The sequence below is a fragment of the Rhinoderma darwinii genome, chromosome 1, assembly GCF_050947455.1.
Source record: "Rhinoderma darwinii isolate aRhiDar2 chromosome 1, aRhiDar2.hap1, whole genome shotgun sequence".
In the NCBI taxonomy this organism is placed as follows: domain Eukaryota; kingdom Metazoa; phylum Chordata; class Amphibia; order Anura; family Rhinodermatidae; genus Rhinoderma; species Rhinoderma darwinii.
The window spans coordinates 484551715-484578603 of NC_134687.1; the positions used below are offsets into that span (position 1 = coordinate 484551715).

Sequence of the window (26889 nt, forward strand, 5' to 3'; positions counted from 1 at the left end):
AGTGTTCATGCCTAGTGTGTTCCTACCCTAAGGCCGGATTTACACAAGCGTGTGGTTTTTGCGCGAGCAAAAAACGTGGCATTTTGTGCATGCAAAAGGTCCATAACAGCTCCGTGTGTCAGCAGCGTATGATGCGCGGCTGCGTGAGTTTCGCGCAGCCGCCATCATTATGACACTCTGTATGTTTGTAGCACGTGGTGCTTTTCTGTTTTCATTCATAGTTTATACTGCTGCGGAAGTGCTGGGCGTGATTTTCACGCACCCATTGACTTCAATGGGTGCGTGATGCGCGAACCACGCACAAATATAGGACATGTCGTGAGTTTTACACAGCGGACACACGCTGCATGAAAATCACTGACAGTCTGCACGGCCCCATAGAGTAACATAGGTCCGTGCGAGGCGCGTGAAAATCACGCACATTGCACGGATGTATTACACGTTCGTCTCAATAAGCCCTAACAATAAGGCCCAGTTCACAGAGTTTTTGGGCCTTGATATTGACTCGGACACTGCGTCAGAATCAGCACCAAACAACTTCCAAAACTGCCTCCCATTGATTTAATCTGAAATCAATGGGAGCCAGTCGCGGAAAAAAGGAAAAGCAGCATGTCCTTTCTTGCCGCGGTTCCGCCTCTGACCTCCCATCGAAATCAATGGGAGGCAGAAAATGCATTTTTCGCTGCATTTTTTGTCTGCTGTCCTCAATCGCCGCGGGCAAAAAACGCGGCAAAAAAACACGGCAAGATAGTGTGGGCAGGTCAAAATCTGCCTCAAAATTCGGTGCGCGGTTCCAGGCGGTCGCGGGTGCGCGGGCGGTCACGGGTACGTGCGGTCGCTGGTGCGCGCTGGTGGACGCATGCGCGGGTGGTCGCGGGTGCGCGCTTGCGGTCACGCGGGCGGTGTTTGACGGCCCCCATGACGAGAGGGGGGGCCCCGCAGCTCACGACATTCTTTTGGTGAAAAAAACAAGCCCCATTGCAGGGGCCTGTTTTTTTTCTACCAAAGGCAAGTCGCGGCAGTTGCCGGGACCCCCTTTCAATTAGGTTTGGCCGGGCCCCTCACATCAGTACCCCTAATACCCCCCTGATGGCGGCCCTGGGTAGCATGATATAGTGCTGGACGGAGTACCGTTAACAGGCGGTGCCACGGTAGGGGGGCCCAGAAAATGTAGCTGTATGGGGCCCTGAAATTCCTGATGGCGGCCCTGTGTGTCTGTATGATTTGCATTCTCCGCAAGAAACTACTGAACAAAAAAGGCTTCTAAAATAACTTGGAAGCAAAATAGACGTAGGCTGCTAACACAATATCTGAGAACAAGTCACCATTATTACTTGAGTAGTTCATAGAAATGATCCTACAAGATAATTCCTCATTAATACATCCTGGATATTCAGTACATAAATTACTGAAATGCTGCACATACCATACCGTCATGTCCAAACATGAAACTGTAATACTATCTAGATAATCATGTAGGATCCGCCAGTCTTGATTGACATTAGAGTGTATTCAGCTGTTATTAGTTATCATTAGATAAAAATAGCCGGTTTATTTCTCTAAAGGCAAAGTATTTGTCACCTGGGGGCGTAACATTCATTTAAAGTCATTTATAGGGAATTTATACATGGACTGTTCCACACAGGGATTGTTGATTGTTAAGGGCACAAACTTACCACACTGCCAGGTAATGCATGACACATAACTGTTCTATTATGGACCATGTAACACACATTCTTCTATATCTTTAAAGGTCGTCTGAATGTGAAAAATGAAGAACTAGACGAAATGTTAAAAGAGGCCCCAGGACCAATCAATTTTACTGTGTTCTTAACAATGTTTGGAGAGAAGCTAAAAGGTTAGTGCTTTATAACTTCTACCAAGAGTCCTTAGGAGTCATGGATGTATGACTAGAGTGTTTTCTAGAGTGCTAACAAGCAGGGTCATTGCTAGAATACGAATAAATAAGACTTAACACATTTTTTAGATGTAAGGTCATCCTTAGCTCCATCACCAAATATTTCTGCCATTTCTCCAAAAGCCACCCCCTTTCCCCATCACAGAATATGGGATCTACCCAGGGGCGTAGCTAAAGGCTCATGGGCACCGATGCAAATGTTCTTATTGGGCCCCCCCCCCTGCAAACTTCTCATGGCCGACGGTCCGCAGCTTTCAGCTGCATTGCTGGGTCTCCTAAGTGACACAACAATGCAGCACTAGCAGCCGGGGGCGTCACTAAGGTCTTAAAATGGCTGGGGAAATAGCCCCAATACATATGTGTCTGCAAACAAAATGTATGTGTGTGTGCATAGGAGACAGCATAGCATATCTATAGCCCTACGACCCTATCAACTATGGATAGGATTAGATACAGTGGCTCAGCAGACAGTATCACACATGATAGGATTAGATACAGTGGCTCAGCAGACAGTATGACACATGATAGGATTAGATACAGTGGCTCAGCAGACAGTATCACACATGATAGGATTAGATACAGTGGCTCAGCAGACAGTATCACACATGATCGGATTAGATACAGGACTCAGCTCGCTGACATTGCGGCTCCAGCGCTGGACCCAGGAAAGGTAAGAATAATAATTTTGCTTCTTTATGTGTTACTAATTATTTTTGTGTGTTTGTGTTTTTTTACAGGTTCGGTTGTTGGACCACTTCGGATACGAGGACTTCAATGTCAGCGTTTTTTTATTCTCAATAAAATGGTTAATGGGGGTTGTGTTTTTTTATTTCAATAAAATATTTTTTGTATTTTTATGTATTTTTTTAAACTTTATTATCACCGCCTTAGTAATGGCCGCTGGCTGATTGACAACCTCCATTACTAAGGCGGGGCTTAATGTTAGCAGGTGCAGAGGCCAACACTAACCCCCATTATTACCCCGGTACCCACCGCCACCAGGGGTACTGGGAAGAGCCGGGTACGAACCAGTACCCGACCATCTGTAGTGACGGTCAGGCACCGGGGCGGCCACAGGCTGGTAGTATTAGGCTGGGGAAGGCCAAAAACAGTGGCCCATACCCACCCCGGTAATGCTAGGCTGCTGCTGCTGTGTTGTTTCTGGCTGGTTATGAAAATTATGGGGGACCCCACATCGTTCTTTCCAATTATTTTTTATTTAATTTTTTTTAAATGACGTGGGGTCCCCCCCCCATTTTTCATAACCAGCCAGATACAATAAAGCAGCAGCAGCCTAGCATCACCAGGGGGGGAAGGGCCACTGTTTCTGGCCTGTCCCAGCGTGATGATATCAGCCTGCGGCTGCCCCGGTGCCCAACCATCACTGCAGATGGTCAGGTACTGGATCGTACCCGCCTCTTCCCAGCACCCCTGGTGGCGGTGGGTACCGGGGTAATAATGGGGGTTAGTGTTAGCCTCTGCACCGGCTAACACTAAGCCCCGCCTTAGCAATGGATGCTGTCAATCAGCCGGCGGCCATTACTAAGGCGGTAGTAATATAGTTTAAAAAAAACACAAAGACATAGAAAAAATATTTTATTGAAATAAAAAAAAACCCACACACAGCCCTTATTAACCATTTTATTGATAATAAAAAAGCAGTCATCGAAGTAGTCCTGCAATCCGACGTAGTCCAACGGCCGAACCTGTAAGAAAACAAACAAAAAACGATTAGTAACACATGTGTTAGGCTTAGATACAGGGCCCATGTGTGATACTGTCTGTGGGACCCTGTATCTTAGCCTACCACAAGGTAGGCTTAGATACAGGGTCCAGCAGACAGTAATCTTATACAGTATAAGATTACTGTGTGCTGGGGCCCTGTATCTAAACGTACAGTGTGGTAGGCTTAAATACAGAGCCCATCAGACAGGATCACACATGGGCCATGTATCTAAGCCTACCATGTCATTGGCTTAGATAAAGGGCCCAGCAGACAGCATCACTCAAGCTGTGATCCTGTCTCATGGGCCCTCTAAGCCTGCTACATCGTAGGCTTAAAGGGGTTATCCAGTCCCTAAACATTGATGGCCTATCCTCAGGATAGGCCATCAATAGCTGATGTGTCCGGGGTCCATCTCCCGGGGAGCCGGCCAATCAGCTGTTTTGAAGGGGCCGCAGCACTCTTACGAGAGCTGCTTCCATCTTCATTTCACCACTCGCTCACACTGTGAATCGCCGACACGGATTCACAGTGTGACCGGAAAGAAGGGGAAGCAGCTCTCGTACGAGTGCTGCGGCCCCTTCAAAACAGCTGATTGGCCGGCTCCCGGGAGTCGGACCCCACCAATCAGCTTTAGCATTCAGGGATACTAATCTTACCTTCCTCTTCAGCCGCGGCGGAAGTTCTGTCCTCTCGATGTTGTGCGCGGCGCATAGCGTTGTGACGTCATGCGCTGCGCACAGCGCCGTGACGTCAGGACCTCCTCTGCGATCCGGAACCGGGAAGGTAAGTACAGTCAGTTACTATAGTAACAGGGGCCCGTGGCCCGAGTTACTATAGTAACTTTTTATTGATGTGGTGCGGGGGGCCTTGGGCCCCCCTGGCTTCGGGGCCTGGTCGCAATTGCGACCGCTGCGACCACTATAGCTATGCCACTGGATCTAGCTAACATCTATTATACAATGATATAGCAATACAAATAAAACAGTAAAAGTACTACTAATGATATTGTAGCCAATGTCCTATACATTAAAATAAATAGATAAAAATACTAAACTTTATATATCTTAAAGAGGACCTGTCACCTCACCTGACATGTCTGTTTTAGTAAGTAATAGTATTCACCATAGAATAACAATTGTGAAGCATCTTTTTTTTAGAACTCTACGTTGTGCCATTCCTCTGGTATTCCTCCTAGAAATATATGAATAAATTAACAACTGAGTGTTACTAGTGAAGGGGGGGGGGTGGCTCCACACAGGCTGACACTGTCCAATCAGTACTGACAGTGTCTGTGTTATTAATGATATAGAGGATGGGATTAATAGTACTATTTCTAGCTATGTAGTATTGTTCAGTCTATGGAAGATGTTCATAAATTGCAAGCTGATTTGGACACACTAAGTGTTTGGGTGTCCACTTGGCACATGAAGTTTAATGTAGATAAATGTAAAGTTATGCATCTGGGTACCAACAACCTGCATGCATCCTGTGTCCTAGGGGGAGCTACACTGGGGGAGTCACTTGTTGAGAAGCATCTGGGTGTACTTGTAGATCATAAACGAAATAACAGCATGCAATGTCAATCAGCTGCTTCAAAGGCCAGCAAGATATTGTCATGTATTAAAAGAGGCATGGACTCGCGGGACAGGGATGTAATATTACCACAGTTCACTTCTGGGCTCCAGTTCATAGAAAGGATGCCCTGGAGTTGGAAAAATACAAAGAGCAACGAAGCTAATAAGGGGCATGGAGAATCTAAGTTATGAGGTAAGACTAAAAGAATTAAACCTATTTAGCCTTGAAAAAAGGTGACTAAGGGGGGACATGATTAACTTATATAAATATATTAATGGCACATACAAAAAATATAGTGATAACCTGTTCAATGTAAAAGCCCCTAAAAAAACCAATGGGGCACTCCCTCCATCTGGAGAAAAAAAGGTTCAATCTGCAGAGGCGACAAGCTTTCTTTACTGTGAGAACTGACAATCTATGGAATAGCCTACCGCAGGAGCTGGTCACAGCAGGGACAGTAGATGGCTTTAAAAAAGACTTAGATCATTTCCTAGAAAAAAAAAATATTAGCTCCTATGTGTAGAAATTGTTTCCTTCCCTTTTCCCATCCCTTGATTGAACTTGATGGACATGTCTTTCTTCAACTAACTATGTAACTATTTAACTATGTAAGACACACCAATTTGACTAGGAAAATGGCAACACCCAGTTGTCAATTTATTCATACATTTCCAGGAGGAATACGAGTTCTAAGACAAGATGCTGCAGAATTGTTTTTTTATGGAGAATATTATTAGTTACTAAAACAGACATGTCAGTTTGCATGACATCATCACTATGTAGACCATACAATAAAATACCAGTCTTCTTTCATTATAGTCGTTTGCTTTCTTTCTAACCTCCATCAGGCCTTGATAATAATTTAAGTACCCCTAGCTTTGATTCACTAGCATTTTTGTCTCTACCTCCATTGCAGCCTATCCTCATCTATCTTATCTACATAGCTGCCTTTATAATGGTAGAATGGTATAAGTGGCACCTACTGAATCCAATTGAGCGCAGTGCACCAGATTTGTATATATGTTGTTTCTGTGACAGATTACTATTAATAAGAATTATTAACTAAATTGTGAGCTAATATGTAATTGAACTTGCAGGAGCTGATCCAGAGGAAACAATTCTAAATGCTTTTAAAGTGTTTGATCCTGAAGGCAGTGGTCTTCTCAAATCAGATTAGTAAGTAAAGGTGTCTGTAGAGATGCTGCGCTATAATCCTATTCTGAGCTGTCTTTTAACTCATCCTTTTTATGTTTTATTTTTAGCATTAGAGAGATGCTTATGACTCAGGCTGAGAGGTTCTCAAGTGAAGAGGTACAATTTTCAGCTCATTTACTGTACTTATGTATGATAGAATAAACACAATCTGGAACATTCATCCTATTTTGGAGTTATAAGAATGAATATCATTTGGAGGGTCTAATAACATCAGAATTTCTTGCTTGTCTTAACCCCATAATACCAAATATTGTCTATTTCCATATAACTTTTAAGTTCTGTCCTACAACCTCTGTCCACATTCCTTATTAGGGCATATGGAGTCAGCATGAGCACAAAAAGCTAGAACGGGGTTTAGGGGACCACATTCTAGAAATAGGTGCAGGTCCCAGAGGTGGGACTGTCATCTATCTTCTATCTGACATTTATGACATATTCTGTGGATATGTCATAAATGTCCCTCATAGGAAAACCCCTTTAACCCCTTCCCGCTCCTTGACGTACTATTACGTCATGGCAGCTGTATCGTTAGCGCTCCATGCCGTAATAGTACGTCTCGGGAGTAACGGCCGTTTCGGCCGTCCTCCCGACACATACAGGAGCTGTGACGCTGCTGTCTTGTTCAGCAGCTGTCACAGCTCCTACAGCGGGGACCGATCGCTGTGTCCCCGCTGATTAACCCCTTAAAAGCCGCGTTCTATAGAGATCGCGGCTTTTTAGGGGTTAAGCTGCCATCGCCGGCCTGCTACGCGATAGCGGCCGGCGATGGTGACTATGGCAACCGGACACCAAACAATGGCGTCCGGCTATGCCATAGACGGAAGCCTAGTGGGTCCTGACAACGTCAGGACCCACTATGCTTGCTGTCAGTGAGTAGCTGACAGTTCTAATACACTGCACTACGCATGTAGTGCAGTGTATTAGAATAGCGATCAGGGCCTCCTGCCCTCAAGTCCCCTAGTGGGACAAAGTAATAAAGTAAAAAAAAAGTTAAAAAAAGATGTGTAAAAATAAGAAAATAAAAGATTTAAAAGTATTAAAAGTAAAAATCCCCCTTTTTCCCTTATCAGTCCTTTATTATTAATAAAAATATATAAACAAACAAATAAACTATACATAATTGGTATCGCCGCGTCCGTAACGGCCTGAACTACAAAATTATTTCATTATTTATCCCGCACGGTGAACGCCGTAAAATAAAATAATAATAAACCATACCACAATCACAATTGTTTGGTCACTTCACCTCCCAAAAAATGGAATAAAAAGAGATCAAAAAGTCGCATGTACCTAAAAATGGTCCTGATCGAAACTACAGTTCGTTACGCAAAAAAAAAGTCCTCGCACGGCTTTATTGATTGAAAAATAAAAACGTTCTGGCTCTTAGAATAAGGCAACACAAAAAGTGAATGATTGTTTACAAAACGTATTTTATTGTGCAAACGCCATAAGACATAAAAAAAAACTATAAACATCTGGTATCGCCGTAATCGTATCGCCACGCAGAATAAAGTGAATATGTTATTTATAGCGCACGGTGAACGCTGTAAAAAAAAACGAAAAAAAAAACAATCGTACAATTGCTGTTTTTTAGTCATCACGCCACCTAAAAATAGAATAAAAACTGATCAAAAAGCCGCATGCACCCCAAGAAAACTACAATGGATTCCTCAAGGGGTCTAGTTTCCAAATTGGGGTCACATTTGGGGGGTTTCCAATGTTTTGGCACCACAAGACCTCTTCAAACCGGACATGGTGCCTAATAAAAAAGAGGCTTCAAAATCCACTAGGTGCTCCTTTGCATCGGAGGCCGGTGCTTCAGTCCATTACCGCACTAGGGCCACATGTGGGATATTTCTCAAAACTGCAGAATCTGGGCAATACGTATTAAGTTGCGTTTCACTGATAAATCCTTTTGTGTTATAAAAAAAATGGTATAAAGAGGATTTTCTGACCAAAAAAAAATGTAAAATTCACCTCTTCATAAACTTTCTAAATGCTGTTGTGAATAATTTGAGGGGTCTAGTTTCTAAAATGGGGTATTTCATAGGGGTTTCTAATATATGGGCCCCTCAAAGCAACTTCAGAACTGAACTGGAACCTAAAAAAATAAATAAATGAGGCAATACTTCGCTTCTTACATTATACTGATAATGAGCCGTGCCCACCCCGAGATGACCCCAGTTTTGACCGTTTGTATAAACGGAGACCCCTATTAGACCGTTCCAGTGCCCGGTTTTCCCATGCATACACCCCGAGAAGTGTATTTCTATTGATGAGTCCCTGGTACATTTTAAAGGGAGGCTTCAATTCCGCCAGTGCCTGCCGTGTAAGAGGGCAAGGTATGGCGTGAAGATGTATAAGCTGCGAGAGTGCATCAGGGTATACCTACAGATTTAGGATATATGAAGGAAAGGCCACCCCCAAACCAGACTGCATCCTGGACTACAATAGGTACATGGGAGGGATGGACTTGTAAGATCAAGCCCTGAAGCCCTACAGCGCCATGCGGTGTGGTATAAGAAGCTGGCCGGGCACATCATACAGATGGCTTTGTACAATGCGTACGTGCTACGTCGATGTGCAGGCCAGACGGGAACTTTCCTGGAATTTCAAGAGGTGATTATCAAGAACCTAATCTTTAGGGACCAAGAAGGGGGGGCACCCAGGACTTCTGGAAGCGGGCCACACGCATCGTACCAGGGCGGCAACACTTTCCAGGGGAAGTTCCCCAAACTGGCAAGAAGGGAAAAAGTCAAAAGAGGTGCAAAGTCTGCTATAAGAGGGCGATAATGCATGACGCAATATATCAATGTGACACGTGTCCCGAATAACCAGAGCTCTGTATGAAAGTGTTTTAAAATTTATCATACATCCCTTGGTTTATAATTGACCCCAATTTTACTTACCCTGATGCACTCCACACAGCTTATCCCCCCTCGTCTTTCCCCTCTGGGCCCTGCTGTGTGTCCAGGCAGCTGATAACAGCCACATGTAGGGTATTGCCATACCCGGGAGAACCCACATTACAGTTTATGGGGTGTAGGTCTCCGGTCAAAATGCTCACTACACCTCTATATGAATGCCTTAAGGGTGTAGTTTTTAAAACGGGGTCACTTCTTGCGGGTTTCAACTGTACTGGTACCTCAGGGGCTTCTGCATACATGACTTCGCACTAGAAAATCCCCAGTAGGCCAAATGGTGGTCCTTTCCTTCTGAGCCCTCCCATGGGCCCAAACGGCAGTTTATCACAACAAATGGGGTATTGCGGCACTCAGAACAAATTGTGCAACAGAATGGGGTATTTTGTTTCTTGTGAAAATAAGAAATTTTCAGCCAAAACTACATATTATTTGAAAAAAATAATTTTCTTTTCATTCCCAGCCCAATTCAAATAAGTTCTGTGAAAAAACTATGGGGTCAAAATGGTCACAACACCCATAAATGAATTCCTTGAGGGGTGTAGTTTCCAAAATGGGGTCACTTCTGGTGGGTTTCCATTGCTTTGATAACTCTGGGGCTCTGCAAATGCGACATGGCACCCGAAAACCAAACCAGCAAAATCTGTACTCCAAAGAACACACAGCGCTCCTTCCCTTCTGAGGCCTCCCATGGGCCCAAACGGCAGTTTATTGCCACAAATGGGGTATTGATGCACTCAGGAGAAATTGGGCAACAAAATTGAGTATTTTGTTCCCTGTGAAAATAAGAAATTTTGGTAAAAAATTACATCTTATTGGAAAAAATGTCATTTTTTTTAATGTCACAGCCCAATTGAAATAGGTGCTGTGAAAAAACTGTGTGGTCAAAATGCTAACAACAACCATAAATGAATTCCTTGAGGGGTGTAGTTTCCAAAATGGGGTCACTTTTGGTGGGTTTTCATTGCTTTGATACCTCTGAGGCTCTGCAAATGCGACATGGCACCCGAAAACCAATCCAACAAAATCTGGACTCCAACAAACATATAGCGCTCCTTTCCTTCTGAGCCCTCCCATGGGCCCAAACGGCAGTTTATCACCACAAATGGGGTATTGCCACACTAAGGACAAATTGGGCAACAAAATGGGGTATTTTGTTCCCTGTGAAAATAAGAAATTTTGATCACAAATGACATTTTATTGGAAAAAATGACATTTTTTTCATTTCAGAGCCCAATTCAAATACGTGCTGTGAAAAAACTGTGTGGTCAAAATGGTAACAACAACCCTAAATGAATTCCTTGAGGGGTGTAGTTTCCAAAATGGGGTCACTATTGGGGGATTCCTACTGTTTTGGCACCTCAACACCTCTTCAAACCTGGCATGCTGCCTAAAATATATTCTAATAAAAAAGAGGACTCAAAATGCACTAGGTGCTTCTTTGCTTCTAGGGCTTGTGTTTTAGTCCACGAGCGCACTAGAGACACATGTGGGACATTTCTAAAAACTGCAGAATCTGGACAATACATATTTAGTAGTGTTTCTCTGGTAAAACCTTCTGTGTTACAGAAAAAAAAATGAATAAAATTGAAATTCAGCAAGAAAAATGAAATTTGCAAATTTCACCTCCACTTTGCTTTAATTCCTGTGAAATGCCTGAAGGGTTAAAAAACTTTATAACTGCTGTTTTGAATACTTTGAGGGGTCTAGTTTTTAAAATGTGGTGTTTTATCAGGGTTTCTAATACATAGGCCCCACAAAGCCACTTCAGAACTCAAGAGGTACCTTAAAAAAAAGGCTTTTGAAAATTTCTTAAAAATATGAGAAATTGCTGTTTATGTTCTAAGCCTTGTAACGTCCAAGAAAAATAAAAGAATGTTCAAAAAACGATGCCAATCTAAAGTAGACATATGGGAAATGTGAACTAGTAACTATTTTGGGTGGTATAACCGTCTGTTTTACAAGCAGATGCATTTAAATTCTGAAAAATGCAATTTTTTGAAAATTTTCTCTACATTTTGCAATTTTTCACCAATAAACACTGAATATATCGACCAAATTTTACCACGAACATGAAGCCCAATGTGTCACGAGAAAACAATCTCAGAATCGCTTGGGTAGGTTTAAGCATTCCGACGTTATTACCACATAAAGTGAAATATGTCAGATTTGAAAAATGGGCTCTGAGCCTTAAGGCCAAAACTAGGCTGCGTCCTTAAGGGGTTAAGTAACAGTGTGCACAATGATAGTAATAAGATGCTTACATTTTAAAGTGAAGTTCCATTTCCAAATCAACTTGGAACACCCTGGATGGATGCCTTGCAACTTGCTGACCAAGTTTTGAAAATCCACCCTTCACAGACTCCTGGCCTGGCCTTATGCTTTTTAGGCCTGGAACAAATCCCTGCATATGGTCAGTTTGTATTCCACATATTTTTCTAGCTGCAAGACTTATGATCGCCCGTAAGTGGAAATGTAATGCTCCCATACCAATGGCGGAATTACTGAACCAAATTAACTTTTCCTTCAAAGTGGAAAAGATGTGGGCTATTAGATCACATACCGTGGCAAGATTTGAAAGAAACTGGCATCTCTGGAGTGTGTCCCTTCAGAGTGGCATTACTACCTACTCACCCCCTTTGAAATTTCTGCCTTATCATTACTTGCTTATATTTTTGTTTTTGATATAGACTGTGTATGTGTGTGCCGGCAGCCCTTACATGATGACATAACTACTGATACAATGTAATACATTGTAATATTGAATATCTGTGTATATAGCTCATGCTGAATCTTGACTTATTGATTGTCTACAAACCTGAATAGTATGCAGCCTGCATGTTCTTGTTTTGTATCATTTTATAATATGTGTGCCTCACATTGAGGTCCTCAATGTTTGTCGTTTTTTTTTAAAGAAATCAATAAAATTTCATATTGGCAAAAAATATAAAAAAAATATATACTGGGCGGAAATTTAAGAACGGCCTTACGCCAGTTCTCTGGTGTTAAAATGTAACAAATTATGGAACATGCCATATTTGCTCAATAATATGTGACTTTTTGCCATTTTATGCTGCAAACTTCACTTTAAAATGTAAGCATCTTATTACTATCATTGTGCACACTGTTACTTAAAGGGGTTTTCCTATGAGGGACATTTATGACATATCCACAGAATATGTCATAAATGTCAGATAGAAGATAGATGACAGTCCCACCTCTGGGACCTGCACCTATTTCTAGAATGTGGTCCCCTAAACCCCGTTCTAGCTTTTTGTGCTCATGCTGACTCCATATGCCCTAATAAGGAATGTGGACAGAGGTTGTAGGACAGAACATTAAAAAGGTGAGCGGGGCTTCATGGGAAGTGGCACGGCCACCTGCGACCCAACAGATTTGCTAGAATTAACACCAGAAGCTGGAGAACATACCGCCTTTTATTATATTATACACCTCTTATTATATTATATGCCTCTTATGCCTCTTAAATGTATTAATATGCCTCTTAAAAAAATTGTTGCATCTTACTCCTTAGTAAATCTGCCATATTCTGTAATATATTATAAGGGTATGTTCACACGATTAACAAAATACGTCTGAAAATACAGAGCTGTTCAAGGGAAAACAGCTCCTGATTTTCAGAAGTTTTTTGAGTAACTCGCGTTTTTCGCAGCGTTTTTCACGACCATTTTTGGAGCTGTTTTCAATAGAGTCTATGAGAAAACGGCTCCAAAAACGTCCCAAGAAGTGTCCTGCACTTCTTTTGACGAGCCGTCATTTTACGCGCTGTCTTTTGACAGCAATGCGTAAAATGACAGCTCGTCTGCACAGAACATCGTAAGAACCATTGCAAGCAATGGGCAGATGTTTGCCGACGTATTGGAGCCGTCTTTTCAGGCGTAATTCGAGGCGTAAAACACCTCCATTAAGTCTGAAAAGAGGTCGTGTGAACATACCCTAATTGTGATCAGGGGCATATTGGCCATTGCCCTACAAGGAGAAATCCCGGTAGGCCAATGGGTTCATGGGCCAGCCGCCTGCGAGACTTCTAGCACCGACTCGTGTCATACAGCAGCATAAAGCTGCTGGCTTTTCACACTCTGCTTGATCGGCTCACTTCCTGCCTCTGTACCTCTGAGATGATATCCAGCCTCTTCCTTCACCTCACCTTCCCCTCCTGATAGCTTCTCACTACAGTAAGGCTGGGTTCACACACCCTATTTACGGACGTAATTCGGGCGTTTTAGCCTCGAATTACGTCTGAAAATACGGCTCCAAAGCGTCAAAAGACGGCGCGTAAAAAAGACGCCCGCGTCAAAGAAATGCCTGTCACTTCTTGAGACGTAATTGGAGCCGTTTTTCATTGACTCCATGGAAAAACAGCTCCAATTACGTCCGTAATGGACGCTGCAAAAAACGCCTGCACATGCCATTACGTCTGAAATTCCGGAGCTGTTTTCTCCTAAAAACAGCTTCGGAATTTCAGGTGTAACGGAGGCTGCCGTGTGAACATACCCTAGGGTCTTCTTACTTGGCCCAACATGGGCCATGTAAACGAGCGCCGATCATCGAGACAGTTCATTGATCGGCGCTCGTTCGCTCCTTTCACAAGGCGCAATGCATGGGAACGAGCAATCGTTACTACAATCGCTCATCTCTTTAAATTTCTATCATGTCGGCAGCACACAACCATGTTTAATATTTCATGTTGAATAAACTATACGATCAGCTCATGGGCCAACGTTTGCTCGTTTATCAGCTGATCGTTGCCCTGTTTACTCAGGGCAATGATCGGGAACGAGCGTTCATTTGAATGCTCGTTGCCTGATAATTGGCCCATGTAAAAGGGCCTTAAGTAAAGGAAATCTACGAAGGAGATACCTCAGCAAGGCAGGCAGACTATACAATGAATGTATGTAAATAGTTCAGAAACAATATGTAGATACTGTGTATACATAGATGAATATATACATACAGAGACACATACTATATATATATATACATACATATACAGTGTATATATATATATATATATATACACATACATACATATACAGTGTATATATATATATATATATAAAAGGTTTGTATGTATAAATACAGCAGTACTGTACTGCATGTTTGTACAGTATGACATGGTATTTAGGTACCATGTGTGGTCTATTTTAGTGTATGGAGTATCACTTGGTTTCTGTATAGCACTCTTATGTGGGAAGTGTATGGTGGTATGATGACTGTATTTTGGTAGGATATTGCAGTATTATTTATAACTATTCACTGTTCCACCCACATAAGTAAAACATTGCATTTTGCTGTGTGTTGTGCTCATTTGTGTCATGTTTCTTCCTGTGTACTTGAAGGAGTTCTCCGGGCTGTGTTTTTTAATTTTTTTATTTAGCCTTTGTATTCATTAAGAATATAAGAAAATTCCAATGTCCTGTACATTATCTCCCGTATGAACCATACTTTAAAAAAATGGAGCATGTAGCCATATATATGTATATATGTATGTATGTATGTATATATATATATATATATATATATATATATACTGTATACCAGCAGAAATGCTTGAAAAAAGTCCTAATGTTGGACTGAAACGTCGCACTATTTCTATGTTGGCTTGAATAAAATACCACAGTTTTTCATCAATTCTATCGGAGTGCTGCAAGATTTATTTCTTTGGGATATATATATATACAGTGAAGGAAATAAGTATTTGATCCCTTGCTGATTTTGTAAGTTTGCCCACTGTCAAAGACATGAACAGTCTAGAATTTTTAGGCTAGGTTAATTTTACCAGTGGGAGATAGATTATATAAAAAAGAAAAAAGAAAATCACATTGTCAAATATATATATATTTATTTGCATTGTGCACAGAGAAATAAGTATTTGATCCCCTACCAACCATTAAGAGTTCAGCCTCCTCCAGACCAGTTACACGCTCCAAATCAACTTGGTGCCTGCATTAAAGACAGCTGTCTTAAATGGTCACCTGTATAAAAGACTCCTGTCCACAGACTCAATTAATCAGTCGGACTCTAACCTCTACAACATAGGCAAGACCAAAGAGCTTTCTAAGGATGTCAGCGACAAGATCATAGACCTGCACAAGGCTGGAATGGGCTACAAAACCATAAGTAAGACGCTGGGTGAGAAGGAGACAACTGTTGGTGCAATAGTAAGAAAATGGAAGACATACAAAATGACTGTCAATCGACATCGATCTGGGGCTCCATGCAAAATCTCACCTCGTGGGGTATCCTTGATCCTGAGGAAGGTGAGAGCTCAGCCGAAAACTACACGGGGGGAACTTGTTAATGATGTCAAGGCAGTTGGGACCACAGTCACCAAGAAAACCATTGGTAACACATTACGCCGTAATGGATTAAAATCCTGCAGTGCACGCAAGGTCCCCCTGCTCAAGAAGGCACATGTACAGGCCCGTCTGAAGTTTGCAAATGAACATCTGGATGATTCTGAGAGTGATTGGGAGAAGGTGCTGTGGTCAGATGAGACTAAAATTGAGCTCTTTGGCATTAACTCAACTCGCCGTGTTTGGAGGAAGAGTCCCCACTATCAAGCATGGAGGTGGAAACATTATGTTTTGGGGGTGCTTCTATGCTAAGGGCACAGGACTACTTCACCGCATCAATGGGAGAATGGATGGAGCCATGTACCGTCAAATCCTGAATGACAACCTCCTTCCCTCCACCAGGACATTAAAAATGGCTCGTGGCTGGGTCTTCCAGCACGACAATGACCCGAAACATACAGCCAAGGCAACAAAGGAGTGGCTCAAAAAGAAGCACATTAAGGTCATGGAGTGGCCTAGCCAGTCTCCAGACCTTAATCCCATCGAAAACTTATGGAGGGAGCTGAAGATCCGAGTTGCCAAGCGACAGCCTCGAAATCTTAATGATTTACAGATGATCTGCAAAGAGGAGTGGGCCAAAATTCCATCTAACATGTGTGCAAACCTCATCATCAACTACAAAAAACGTCTGACTACTGTGCTTGCCAACAAGGGTTTTGCTACCAAGTATTAAGTCTTGTTTGCCAAAGGGATCAAATACTTATTTCTCTGTGCACAATGCAAATAAATATATAGAATTTTGACAATGTGATTTTCTGTTTTGTTTTTTTATATAATCTATCTCTCACTGGTAAAATTAACCTAGCCTAAAAATTCTAGACTGTTCATGTCTTTGACAGTGGGCAAACTTACAAAATCAGCAAGGGATCAAATACATATTTCCTTCACTGTATATATACATATATATATAATATATATAAATGTAACACATTTATTAGACAAATAAGACAAACACTGTATTAAAAACATAAAAAGACAAGACTCTAGTACAAAATTGGGGTATAATGGAACGAGACAAGAAAATTGCTGTATGGTATGTATAAATAGAAAGGCTGTTATTAATTACCACAAAATCAATTTTGGACACAAATGGGTATCAAAGCTCATGAATTCTAATCCCATGTTAAACACTTCTAACTAGTAAAGTGGGAGAAGAAAAAATATCAGTGCATAGCAAGTATAATTCAAAAGGCAGCCTTACCCATAGCAGCAAAGAAGAAAAGAGAAGCTCGCTCTCCCACAATGACACCAACGCGCGTTTCGCTACGAGTGCTTCCTCAGGGGTTGCAACGGTCACAGTTGCGACCACTCACAGAAACTAAGAAGGCCCATGGACTCCGCACCATGTCGGATAACAGATACTGTAGTAACTGGGGCCCCTGTAGCTAAGCCTATCGTGTGTGATACTTTCTGCTGGGGCCCTGTATCTAAACCTATTATGTGTGATACTGTCTGCTGGAGCCCTGTATTTAAGCCTATCACGTTTGATACTGTCTGCTGGACCTTATATCTAAGCTTATCATGTCTGATACTGTCTGCTGGGGCTCTGCATCTAAACCTATCATATTTTATACTGTCTGCTAGGGTTCTTTGTCAAAGCATATCATGTGTGATACTGTCTGCTGAGCCATGTATCTAAGTCTGTCATGTTAGATACTGTCTGCTGGGGCCCTGTATCTTAGCCTATCATATGTAATACTATCTGCTGAGCCATGTATCTAATCCTAGTATATGTGATACGGTCTGTTGGGCACTGTATCTAAGCATATCATGTGTTCATGAAATTATTAAAACAATTGGACAACATGGGGTCACCACCACAAATCCTCAAGTAGTGTCGGGCAACCTGGTAGCTTGTTTTCCCTTTAACAAGCTGACCTTACGCTGTTGGTCCACCTGCTCTAGTGTAAATCAGTCCAGGCTGTGTAGCGTAGGACTAGTTAAGTAATTGGGGGCACCACACGCTGTTCATATGATTATTTATTTACTGGTTTATTCTTTAACAGAGCATAGTGAATGGTAAAGTTTTATGCCATTCATATATTTATTTTTTTGCAGAAACTGTACCGTAGAATTCTCACAACATCAGTAATTTTGTGAAGTGCAGAGCGGGCCCTCGGCCCATCATTAATCCTTGCCCTGGGCCCCAAAAAGGGTCTAGGATGGCCCTCATTACAACCCATTGATTTTAATAGGTGACAACGAATCCTTAATTTCCCCTGGGTGTCCTAATAAATGGGTAACCCTATTAATGAAACTATTCAACTACAGTTTTTCCAGAAACACCAGCAGAAGTATAACTTTCTTGACTTTTTCTTGTCTTTATCTGTTAAAGGTTGACCAGATGTTCACAGCTTTCCCACCAGATGTGACTGGAAACTTAAACTACAAAAACCTTGTGCATATTATCACCCATGGTGAAGAGAAAGAAGAATAAGTAATAGTCTTGAATTTTGCTCAACATTCTGCTGACATTTTTGTCTTTTTTATTACTTTGAGAGACCATTATGACACAGGACATCATAAACAATCCATAGTCTTGTATCAGTGTAAATCTTTGCTCCATTTGAACAACCATCTACAATCCTGTCTGAGAATACATGTCTGGCAAAATCAATATAATGTGAACATCTGTGTAACATATGATAATAAATATTATTTCTCTATCTACACATTCAATATATTTCTAGGGATGGGTCTTAGTTTACATTTTGATGGGGCTTTGCTTATATTCTTCATCTGGAAAATGGAAAACAGTGGAATAAGAAATAAGAAAAAGTATTCTTCTTAACCAATGTAACTGATATCTAACATTTGTTATACAATAGATACAATTATATATATAATGCTAGAAACTTTCCGCTATATAATTATTAATAATATAATGTAGTGATGTTCACAACAATAAATATTAGACTTTTTATTTTTAATACAATTAATATATGTGGCTCTAGTGTGCTACTGGACTCAAACACAGGCCTCAGAAGCAAAGGAGCACCTAGTGGATTTTGGGGCCTCCTTTTTATTACAATATATTTTAGGCACCATGTCAGATTTGAAGACATGGTGCTAAAACAGTGGAAACACCCCCAAAAATACACCATTTGGCAAACTACACCCCTCAAGGAATTTATCGTTTGATTCCACAGGTTTTTTGCTGAATTTAGTGGAATTAGGCCAAAAAATTAAAATCTAAATTTTTTTTCCAATAAAATGTCGACATTTTTAATTTTTACAAGGAATTATGGAGAAAGAGCACCCCAACATTTGAAAAGCAATGTCTCTCGATTATGGTAATACCCCATATGTGGTCATAAACTGCTGTTTGGACACACGGCAGCACTCAGAAAGGAAGAAGCACCATTTGGCTTTTGAGTTCAAGTTTTGCTGGCTTGGTTTTTGGGTGCCGTGTCGCATTTGCAAAGCCCCGGAGGGACCAAAACAGTGGAAAAAACACAAAAGTGACCCTTTGTAGCAAGAAATTTATTTAGGGGTATAGTGAGCATTTTGACCCCACAGGTTTTTTGCTGAATTTATTGGAATTAGGCCGTCAAAATGAAAATCAACATTTTTTCCCCTAAAATGTTTACATTTTTCATTTTCACAAGGAAGAAAGGAGAAGAAGTACACCAACACTTGTAAAGCAATTTCTCCCGAGTATGGCACTACCCCATATGTGGTCATAAACTGCTGTTTGGACACACGACAGGGCTCAGAATGGCAGCAGCGCTATTTGGCCTTTGATTGGTTTTTGGGCGCCGTGTTGCTTTTGCAGAGCCCCTGTGGTACCAGTACAGGGGAAACCACTTAAAAGTGACTCCATTTTGGAAACTACACCCCTCAGGGCATTCATCTAGGGGCGTAGTGAGCATTTTGACCCCACAGATGTTTCATAGATTTTATTAGAATTAGGCAGTGACAATTAAAAATTAATTTTTAATGGGTATTAGGAGAAAAACACCACAAATACCACCATAAATAGTTACTCAATTTCTCCCGATGATGGCAATACCCCATATGTGGCCCTATACTGCTGTTTCGGCACATGACAGGGCTCAAATTGGCCTTTAGAGCACAGATTTTGCTGGATAGGTGTTCGGGTGCCATGTCACATTTGCAGAGCTCCCTTAGGTACCAGAGTACAGTGGAAACGCCTAAGAATTGACCCCATTTTGGAAACAACACCCCTCAAGGCATTTATCATTTGCCTGGACATATGACAGGGTTCAGAAGTGAAGAGCACCATGCACATTTGAGGCCTATTTTGGTGATTTTCGCATCATTGGCCCACAATTGCAAGACTCTGAGGTCAAATAGTAAAACAAACCCCCAAGAAGTGACCCCCATTTTGGAAACTACACCCCTTACAGCATTTTAAGGGTTGTAGTGAGCATTTTGACCCCACATGGTGCAAATTGAAAATTGCAATTTTCCACTGATATGCCAGTTTAGTGCACAATATGTTGTGCCCAGTTTGTGCCACTGCAGACAAATACCTCATAAACTGTTAAGCGGGTTCTCCCGGGTATGGGAATGCCACATATGGGGACGTAAGCTGTTGTTTGGGCACCCTGTAGGGCTCAGCAGGGAGGGAGCACCATTTGGCTTTTGGAGCACGGATTTTGCTTGGTAGTAGTTCTGTTTGGGGCTTTACTGGTATTTCAGTTTATAATGTGGGGGCATATGTAAGCTGGGCAGAGTACATCAGAGCATATGTAAGCTGTGCGGAGCACATCAGGGCATAATAAGAAGGTATAATAATGCGGTAAATAAATAATAATTCATAGATGTGTGACCAGTGTCACACTGATAAATGGTGCCCAATCTTATCCCACTCATGGAGCACACTCTGCACCTTTTGTGTCATCATACTCTGAGAGCCAGGATTTTTTTATTTTTTCACCAACTGAGCTGTGTGAGGGCTTAATTTTTTGCATCAGTAAATCTGTAGTTTTCATTGGTAACAGTTTGGGGTACTTTAATCACTTCTTATTCCTTTTTTTGGTAAGCAATTTGACCAAAAACAGCAACATTGTTTTTTTTTTCAGTTTTCACCGTTGGCTGTAAATGACCTTTTTACTTTAATCCGCTGGTCAATAAGATTATGGCGATACCAAATGTATATAGTTTTTTTAATGTTTTTTTACAGCATTTGCACAATAAAATCCCCTTTTTTGTAAATAATTTATTTATTCTGAGAGCCATAACTTTTTTATTTTTCCGTTAAAAAAGCTATGTGAGGGCTTGTTCTTGTGGGACATGCTGTATTTTTTGGGGTACGTGCGACTTTTTGATCACTATTTATTCTATGTTTTGGGAGTGGTGGTGACCCAAGAATCAGCGATTCTGGCATTGTTGTTTTTATTACGGTGTCCACTGTGTAACACGATAGTGTTATAGTTTCGGCCCACAGGATATGACATAAATGTCAGATAGATGCGGGTCCCACCTCCGGGACCCGCACCTATCTCTGGAACAGGGCCCCTAAACCCCGTTCCACCTCTTTGTGTGTTGGCTGATTTCGGACCATGAAGCCGACATAGAACTGAATGGCAGTTACAGAAACAGCGTAGCTCGTATGCTACGCTGCTTCCGTAATTGCTATTTACTACAATGGGAGTTACGGAAACTGCCAACCATAAAGTCAGGAAGTGTCTGGGAGTCAGTAATAGCAGACAAAGCTAGAACGGGTATTAGGGGGCCCCTTTCTAAAGATAGGTGCGGGTCCCAGAGGTGGGACCTGCATCTATCTGACATTTATGACATATCCTGTGGATATGTCATAAATGTCCCTCGTGGGAAAACTCCTTTAAGGGGTGAATGATTATGCTAAAAACAACTAATGAAAACAGGTATGCTAAAAAGATAAAAGAGTTTGATCATTATTGATTGTTCTAATACCATAGATAATACTATGACAAATAATTGTCAGTTGCCATCTGTTAAGAAAATGATTACCTCTGTGGCTACATTAAGGCGGGATTCACACGACCGGGTCGTTCCCGAGCCCGGGTGTTGGCCGGTAAAATCGGCCATTTTGCCCGGCCGGTTTGCATTAAGTTTTGCATCCGTGCCGGGCCGGGCAGATCCGGACAGTGACATCAGCGGCAGCTCCTGAAGGGGAATCCCCATGTGTTTGGGGATTCCGCTTCAGGAGTTTCCCCTGATGTCACTGCCCAGATATGGACAGAGACATCCTGGAGAGGGATTCCGCTCCTTCAAGGAGCTAAAATGGAGCTAGCACATATCAGAGCGGGGAGATACCTCCCCGCTCTGCTATAGTGGCGTCGCTACAGTAGTAGCAGCCGCAGCAGCTGCTGCTACTAGTGGCGCCATCGAAGGTGTCGCCGAGCCAGGGTGCTTTTAACAAGCAGGGGAAGGGAGCCAGCGCAGCGCTCCCTCCACCTGCTGTACACCCCGGCCCTGCAACACAGTGTACAGCGATGCCATTCATCAGAATGGCATCAACTCCTCCTCCTCACATGCACTCTGCGCTGTGAGGAGGAGGAGATAGAGCGCAAGCGCCGGGAAACCCGGCCATCACTCGGAACACATTCCGGTGATGGCCGTGTATTACCCGAAGATAGAGCATGTCCTATTTTTTGACGGCCGGATTTCCCGGCCGTCAAAAAATCGGTCGTGTGAATAGCCCCATTAGGGGTCTATCATTCCTAATGCAGCCGGGTGCCGGCCGATTTATGAACGGCCGGCACCCGGCCGGGAAACCCTGCCGTGTGAATGAGGCCTAAAGGACTTTTCCCATTGTGGGCATTTATGGCATATCCACAGTGAATGTTAGCTACGGAAACAGTGTAGCTTAGCGAGCTTGACTATTTCTGTACTCTTGATCACCTCGTCAGTCAGTGGCCAGAGAGTAGCGAGTGCAAGAGAAGGTAGGACAGGGGCCCCATATTAGAGATAGGCGTGGGTCCCAGAGATGGGACCTTCATCTGTCAGACATTTATGGCATATCCTGTAGATTTGCCATAAATTTACAAGATGGGAAAACCCATAAAGCGATTCTGTCATCAAGACAGACTCCTTTAAATTAGGACACCAATTCACTACACGCTCTGTATGTAAAGTACTGCACCTACAAGCCTGAAAGAGCGACACCAGATGGCCGCATCCACAGCACCTTCGGAATAAAGGATTTAGAAACACAGTCAAGATGTAACTCTTGCCTAATATTACGCATACGTGTAAAGATTGGCCTCCAGTCAGTGGAATAATCCAATATTTATTGAATATCAGGACATTTGGCCTAAAATACCACATATACTTACATAAAGATTCTATGAGCAGAGTTTTGCTACAGATTGAAAAGGGGGATGATGCTTAGCACTAACAAGTTCAGCCGAACCCGAGCTCATAGAGACAGGTGTAGGGCCTGGCCAAATCAAGGAAATAGATAACTGTATGTAAAAATGTGGGGGAAATATTGTATGCATTGACCCACATAAAAATTCTCTATAGAATTTATTGACGGCCGTTTTGTATCTGTCTGTATAAACAGCAGATGTCGATGATTAGTGAGTTGGCAGGGAGGATCGCTGTCCTCGTCAATACATCGTACTCTTTAGTCTGCTGTATTCTTTGTGAATAGCTATTAACCAAATGGTACAATAGTTTTTCTGCCATTTGGTCTAAAAGCCCAGAGGACCTGGCACTATAATACGCTGCTCCTTTAGTCATAACAATATCCTTGCTCCAATTCTTAAACTGCTGAAACCTGTTTTAATACCGATGTTCTCAGTTATTATAAAGTGTCTCATACAAATGTAATGGCTTATGGATTAAATTACCTTGCACATTGATGTCTGGATGATAAAAAGTAGCAATATGGCAGGAAAACCGGACGTGTTGTGCCTTGTTTTAACCACTTCCCGACATCCTCTGTATATATACGGCAGAGGTAGGGTGGGGGAGCATGGAGCGGGCTAAGCCATTAGAATGAGGGTGTAGCCCCATCTGACGTGCCATCGCCACCCCTTCCCCCGCAGGTTGCTAAAGGTCGTCATGGCAGCCTGGGGGCCTAATGCAGGCCCTCAGGTCTGCCATTTTTGTACACCTAGGAGGCAGGGCTTAATAGTCAGAATCACAATATATTGCAATACATTAGTATTACAGTATATAGTGTAAGCGATCCAACGATCTCTGGTTTAAGTCTCCTAGGGGAACTAGTAAAAAAAAGTTAAAAACAGTTAACCCCTTAGTGACCAACAATACGCCTTTTCACGTTCGTCACTAAGGGGCTTTAGGCTAAGGCGACGCCTTTTCACGTGATCGCTTTAGCCTAAAGTAGCGCCGAAATGAAAGATCAGTGCTCCGTTCTCTTAGCTACCGGAGGTAGCTGAGTGTTCGGAGCAACGACCAGAGACCATCACGAGTGGTCTCTGATCACGTGATCGCCGTGAATCGTTATTTCACGGCGTTCACGGTAAAGTGGCAGATCGTTACCATTTCTCTCTCCTCTCATGGAATAACTCCTTAGGGAGGAGAGAGAACGGGTAATTAGTGTCCCCCCCTCCCACATCCGATCCCCCCCCCGTCCGATTCCCCCCTCGTCCGATCCCCCCCCAAAATGGCGCACGCATGCGCAGTGCATAGCTTACCTGTGTCGGCAGCTGGCACAGCAACAATCAGGGACCGTTGTGACTGGTCCCTGATCAGGTGATCTCTGTGATAAAACACAGAGATCACTGACAGTTATTTTCATAACACAGCCAGGACATGGGCTGTGTTTCTCTCTCCTCCCATAGTAGTTGTTCTGAGAGGAGAGAGAGATCAGTCTGCGTCGTGAGCTGTCAAAAAAAAAAGTGAAAAAACAAATCATCTTTCTAATATATACATATATGTATATATATATATCTATATATATATATATATATATATATATATAAAATATAAAATCTAGATTAGTGTCAGCGCTAGTTTAGCGTTACTTTAGGGTTAGGGCTAGTTTAGCGTTACTTTAGGATTAGGGCTAGTTTAGCGTTAGTGTTTAGGGCCGTAATACTACATTAGGGCTTTGTTTTATTGAATTATTTTACGTCTGTTATATATATTAAAAAAAATAATAATAATAAATTTGTGTCGTTTTTAGGTTTACTTTAGGGTTAGGACTTATAGGGCATATATATATATATATATATATATATATATATATATATATACATATCTATAAATATAATGTCTCAGCGAATGTACAGCGCAGAGCAAGCCTACGCCTTGCTATGTTCCGACAGTTCTGAAAGCGAAACAGACACCGCTTCAGATTTTGTTCCCGACAGTGACGATTCTAATTCTACCGCTGAACCCCATAGTCCTATAGTGGTAGTACAGCAGTCGCTGTAGAGGTGTCAAGTGCAGGGCCGAGTGTTGCAGTCCCTCCCATGATGTGGGATCCTGCACTATCATTTTCCCCCCAAGTACCCCAATTTGAAGCGACTCCAGGAATTAGTGTTGACATCCAAAATTTTACCCCCTATAATTTTTTTCATTTATTCGTATGTGATACAGTCCTAGACTTGATAGTCCAGCAGACTAATCTGTATGCTAGGCAGTTTGTTCTGCAAAAGCCTGCGTCTATTTATTCAAGAATGTGGAGCCCCACAAGTGTCCCAGAAATTAAAAAAAATTTAGGCATTGCCCTCAATATGGGTTTGGTTAAAAAACCATCTGTCCGGTCCTACTGGACTTCTAGTGCTGTTCACGCTACCCCTGTATTTGCAGCAGTGATGTCCAGAAACCGCTATGAGGCCCTAATGTGATTCATGCATTTTACCGACAATTCCCAAGTCCCCCCAAGAAGTGACCCAGCCTATGATCGGCTTAATAAATTAAGGCCATTAATCACCCTTCTAAATTATTTATTTTTAAAGTTGTATACCCCTGATAAAAATTTGTCTGTAGATGAATCCCTCATGAGCTTCAAAGGCCGTCTTTCCTTTCGTCAATTCATCCCTTCCAAACGAGACAGATATGGCGTGAAATTGTACAAAGTGTGCGAGAGCACAACAGGTTACACCTGCGGTTTCAAAATATATGAAGGCAGGGACCGCCAAATTCATACCCCAGGCTGCCCAGAAACTATTGGCACCTATGGCAAAATAGTGTGGAACCTAATGGAGCCATTTCTGAAGAAGGGGTACCACGTCTATACAGACAACTTTTATACTGGTGTTCCCTTTTATAAAGCCCTCCATGCTGCAAATACAGGGCCCTGTGGGACAGTACGGAAGAACAGAGTGGGATTCCCACAACAGTTGGTGTCCAGGCGTTTGGGAAAAGGAACATCCATGGCCCTTGCAAGTGAGGAATTACTTGCAGTGAAGTGGACCGACGGGAAGGATGTCTACATGCTGTCCACAGTACACACGGACACCACTGTGGCAATTACGGAGAGGGGGGCTACCACTGCAAAGCAGAAACCTGTCTGTGTAACAGACTACAACAAATTTATGGGGGGTGTAGACCTTTCCGACCAGGTGCTTCAGCCTTACCTGGTGAAGCGCAAAAATAAGGCCTTTTACAAAAAGGTAGCAATCTACCTCATCCAGGTTGCTACCTATAACAGTTTTGTTATTTTCAAAAAGCCCAAGGAACGCTCACTTTTCTTCAATTTCAGGAGAAGGTCATTGAGCATCTCCTTTTTGAGTCCACTATACCTGCACAATACTGCAAATCTGAGGATGTGCGCAGGCTTTCAGAGCGCCACTTTTTACACCCTATTCCTTCCACTGAGACCCCAAAATATCCCCAAAGAAGGTGTCGGGTATGTAGCAAGAATGGCAGGAGGAGGGATACCCGCTTTTATTGCCCCATGTGTCCATCAAAACCACCCCTTTGTAACTACCCCTGTTTCGAAACCTTTCGCACGGTTTCAAATTACTAGCATTTAACACAAAAAAAAAAAAATGGGTGGGGGTCTTTTTAGGGAGTCAATTTCTTTATATTTTCTTTTTAGTTTGTGGGCTTTCCAAGTACGGATTATCTCTTGTGGGAGAGGTTGTAGAGCACATTTTTTTCAGACCGTGAAACAAATTTTATAACCCCTTATGATTTTTTTTATTTATTTGTGGGTGATCAAGTGCTGGAATTAATTGTCCAGTACAAAATCCCACATCCACAATTTTTTTTTATTTTGACAGTTCT

The 26889-nt window shown here is 42.2% G+C and overlaps 1 protein-coding gene across 2 annotated transcripts in view; it reads left to right on the forward strand.

Moving 5' to 3' along the window:
• The window catches only part of MYL2 (myosin light chain 2), a 45213-nt gene extending 26852 nt beyond the window's left edge, over nucleotides 1–18361 (forward strand). For both annotated transcript variants that reach the window (XM_075854773.1, XM_075854772.1), the window contains exons 4-7: nucleotides 1754–1858; nucleotides 6317–6395; nucleotides 6482–6530; nucleotides 18068–18361. In XM_075854773.1, the coding sequence (XP_075710888.1) occupies nucleotides 1754–1858; nucleotides 6317–6395; nucleotides 6482–6530; nucleotides 18068–18169 (335 nt within the window). In that variant the 3' untranslated portion in view covers nucleotides 18170–18361. The remainder of the gene's footprint in view (nucleotides 1–1753; nucleotides 1859–6316; nucleotides 6396–6481; nucleotides 6531–18067) is intronic.
• Nucleotides 18362–26889: the final 8528 nt, after the last annotated feature.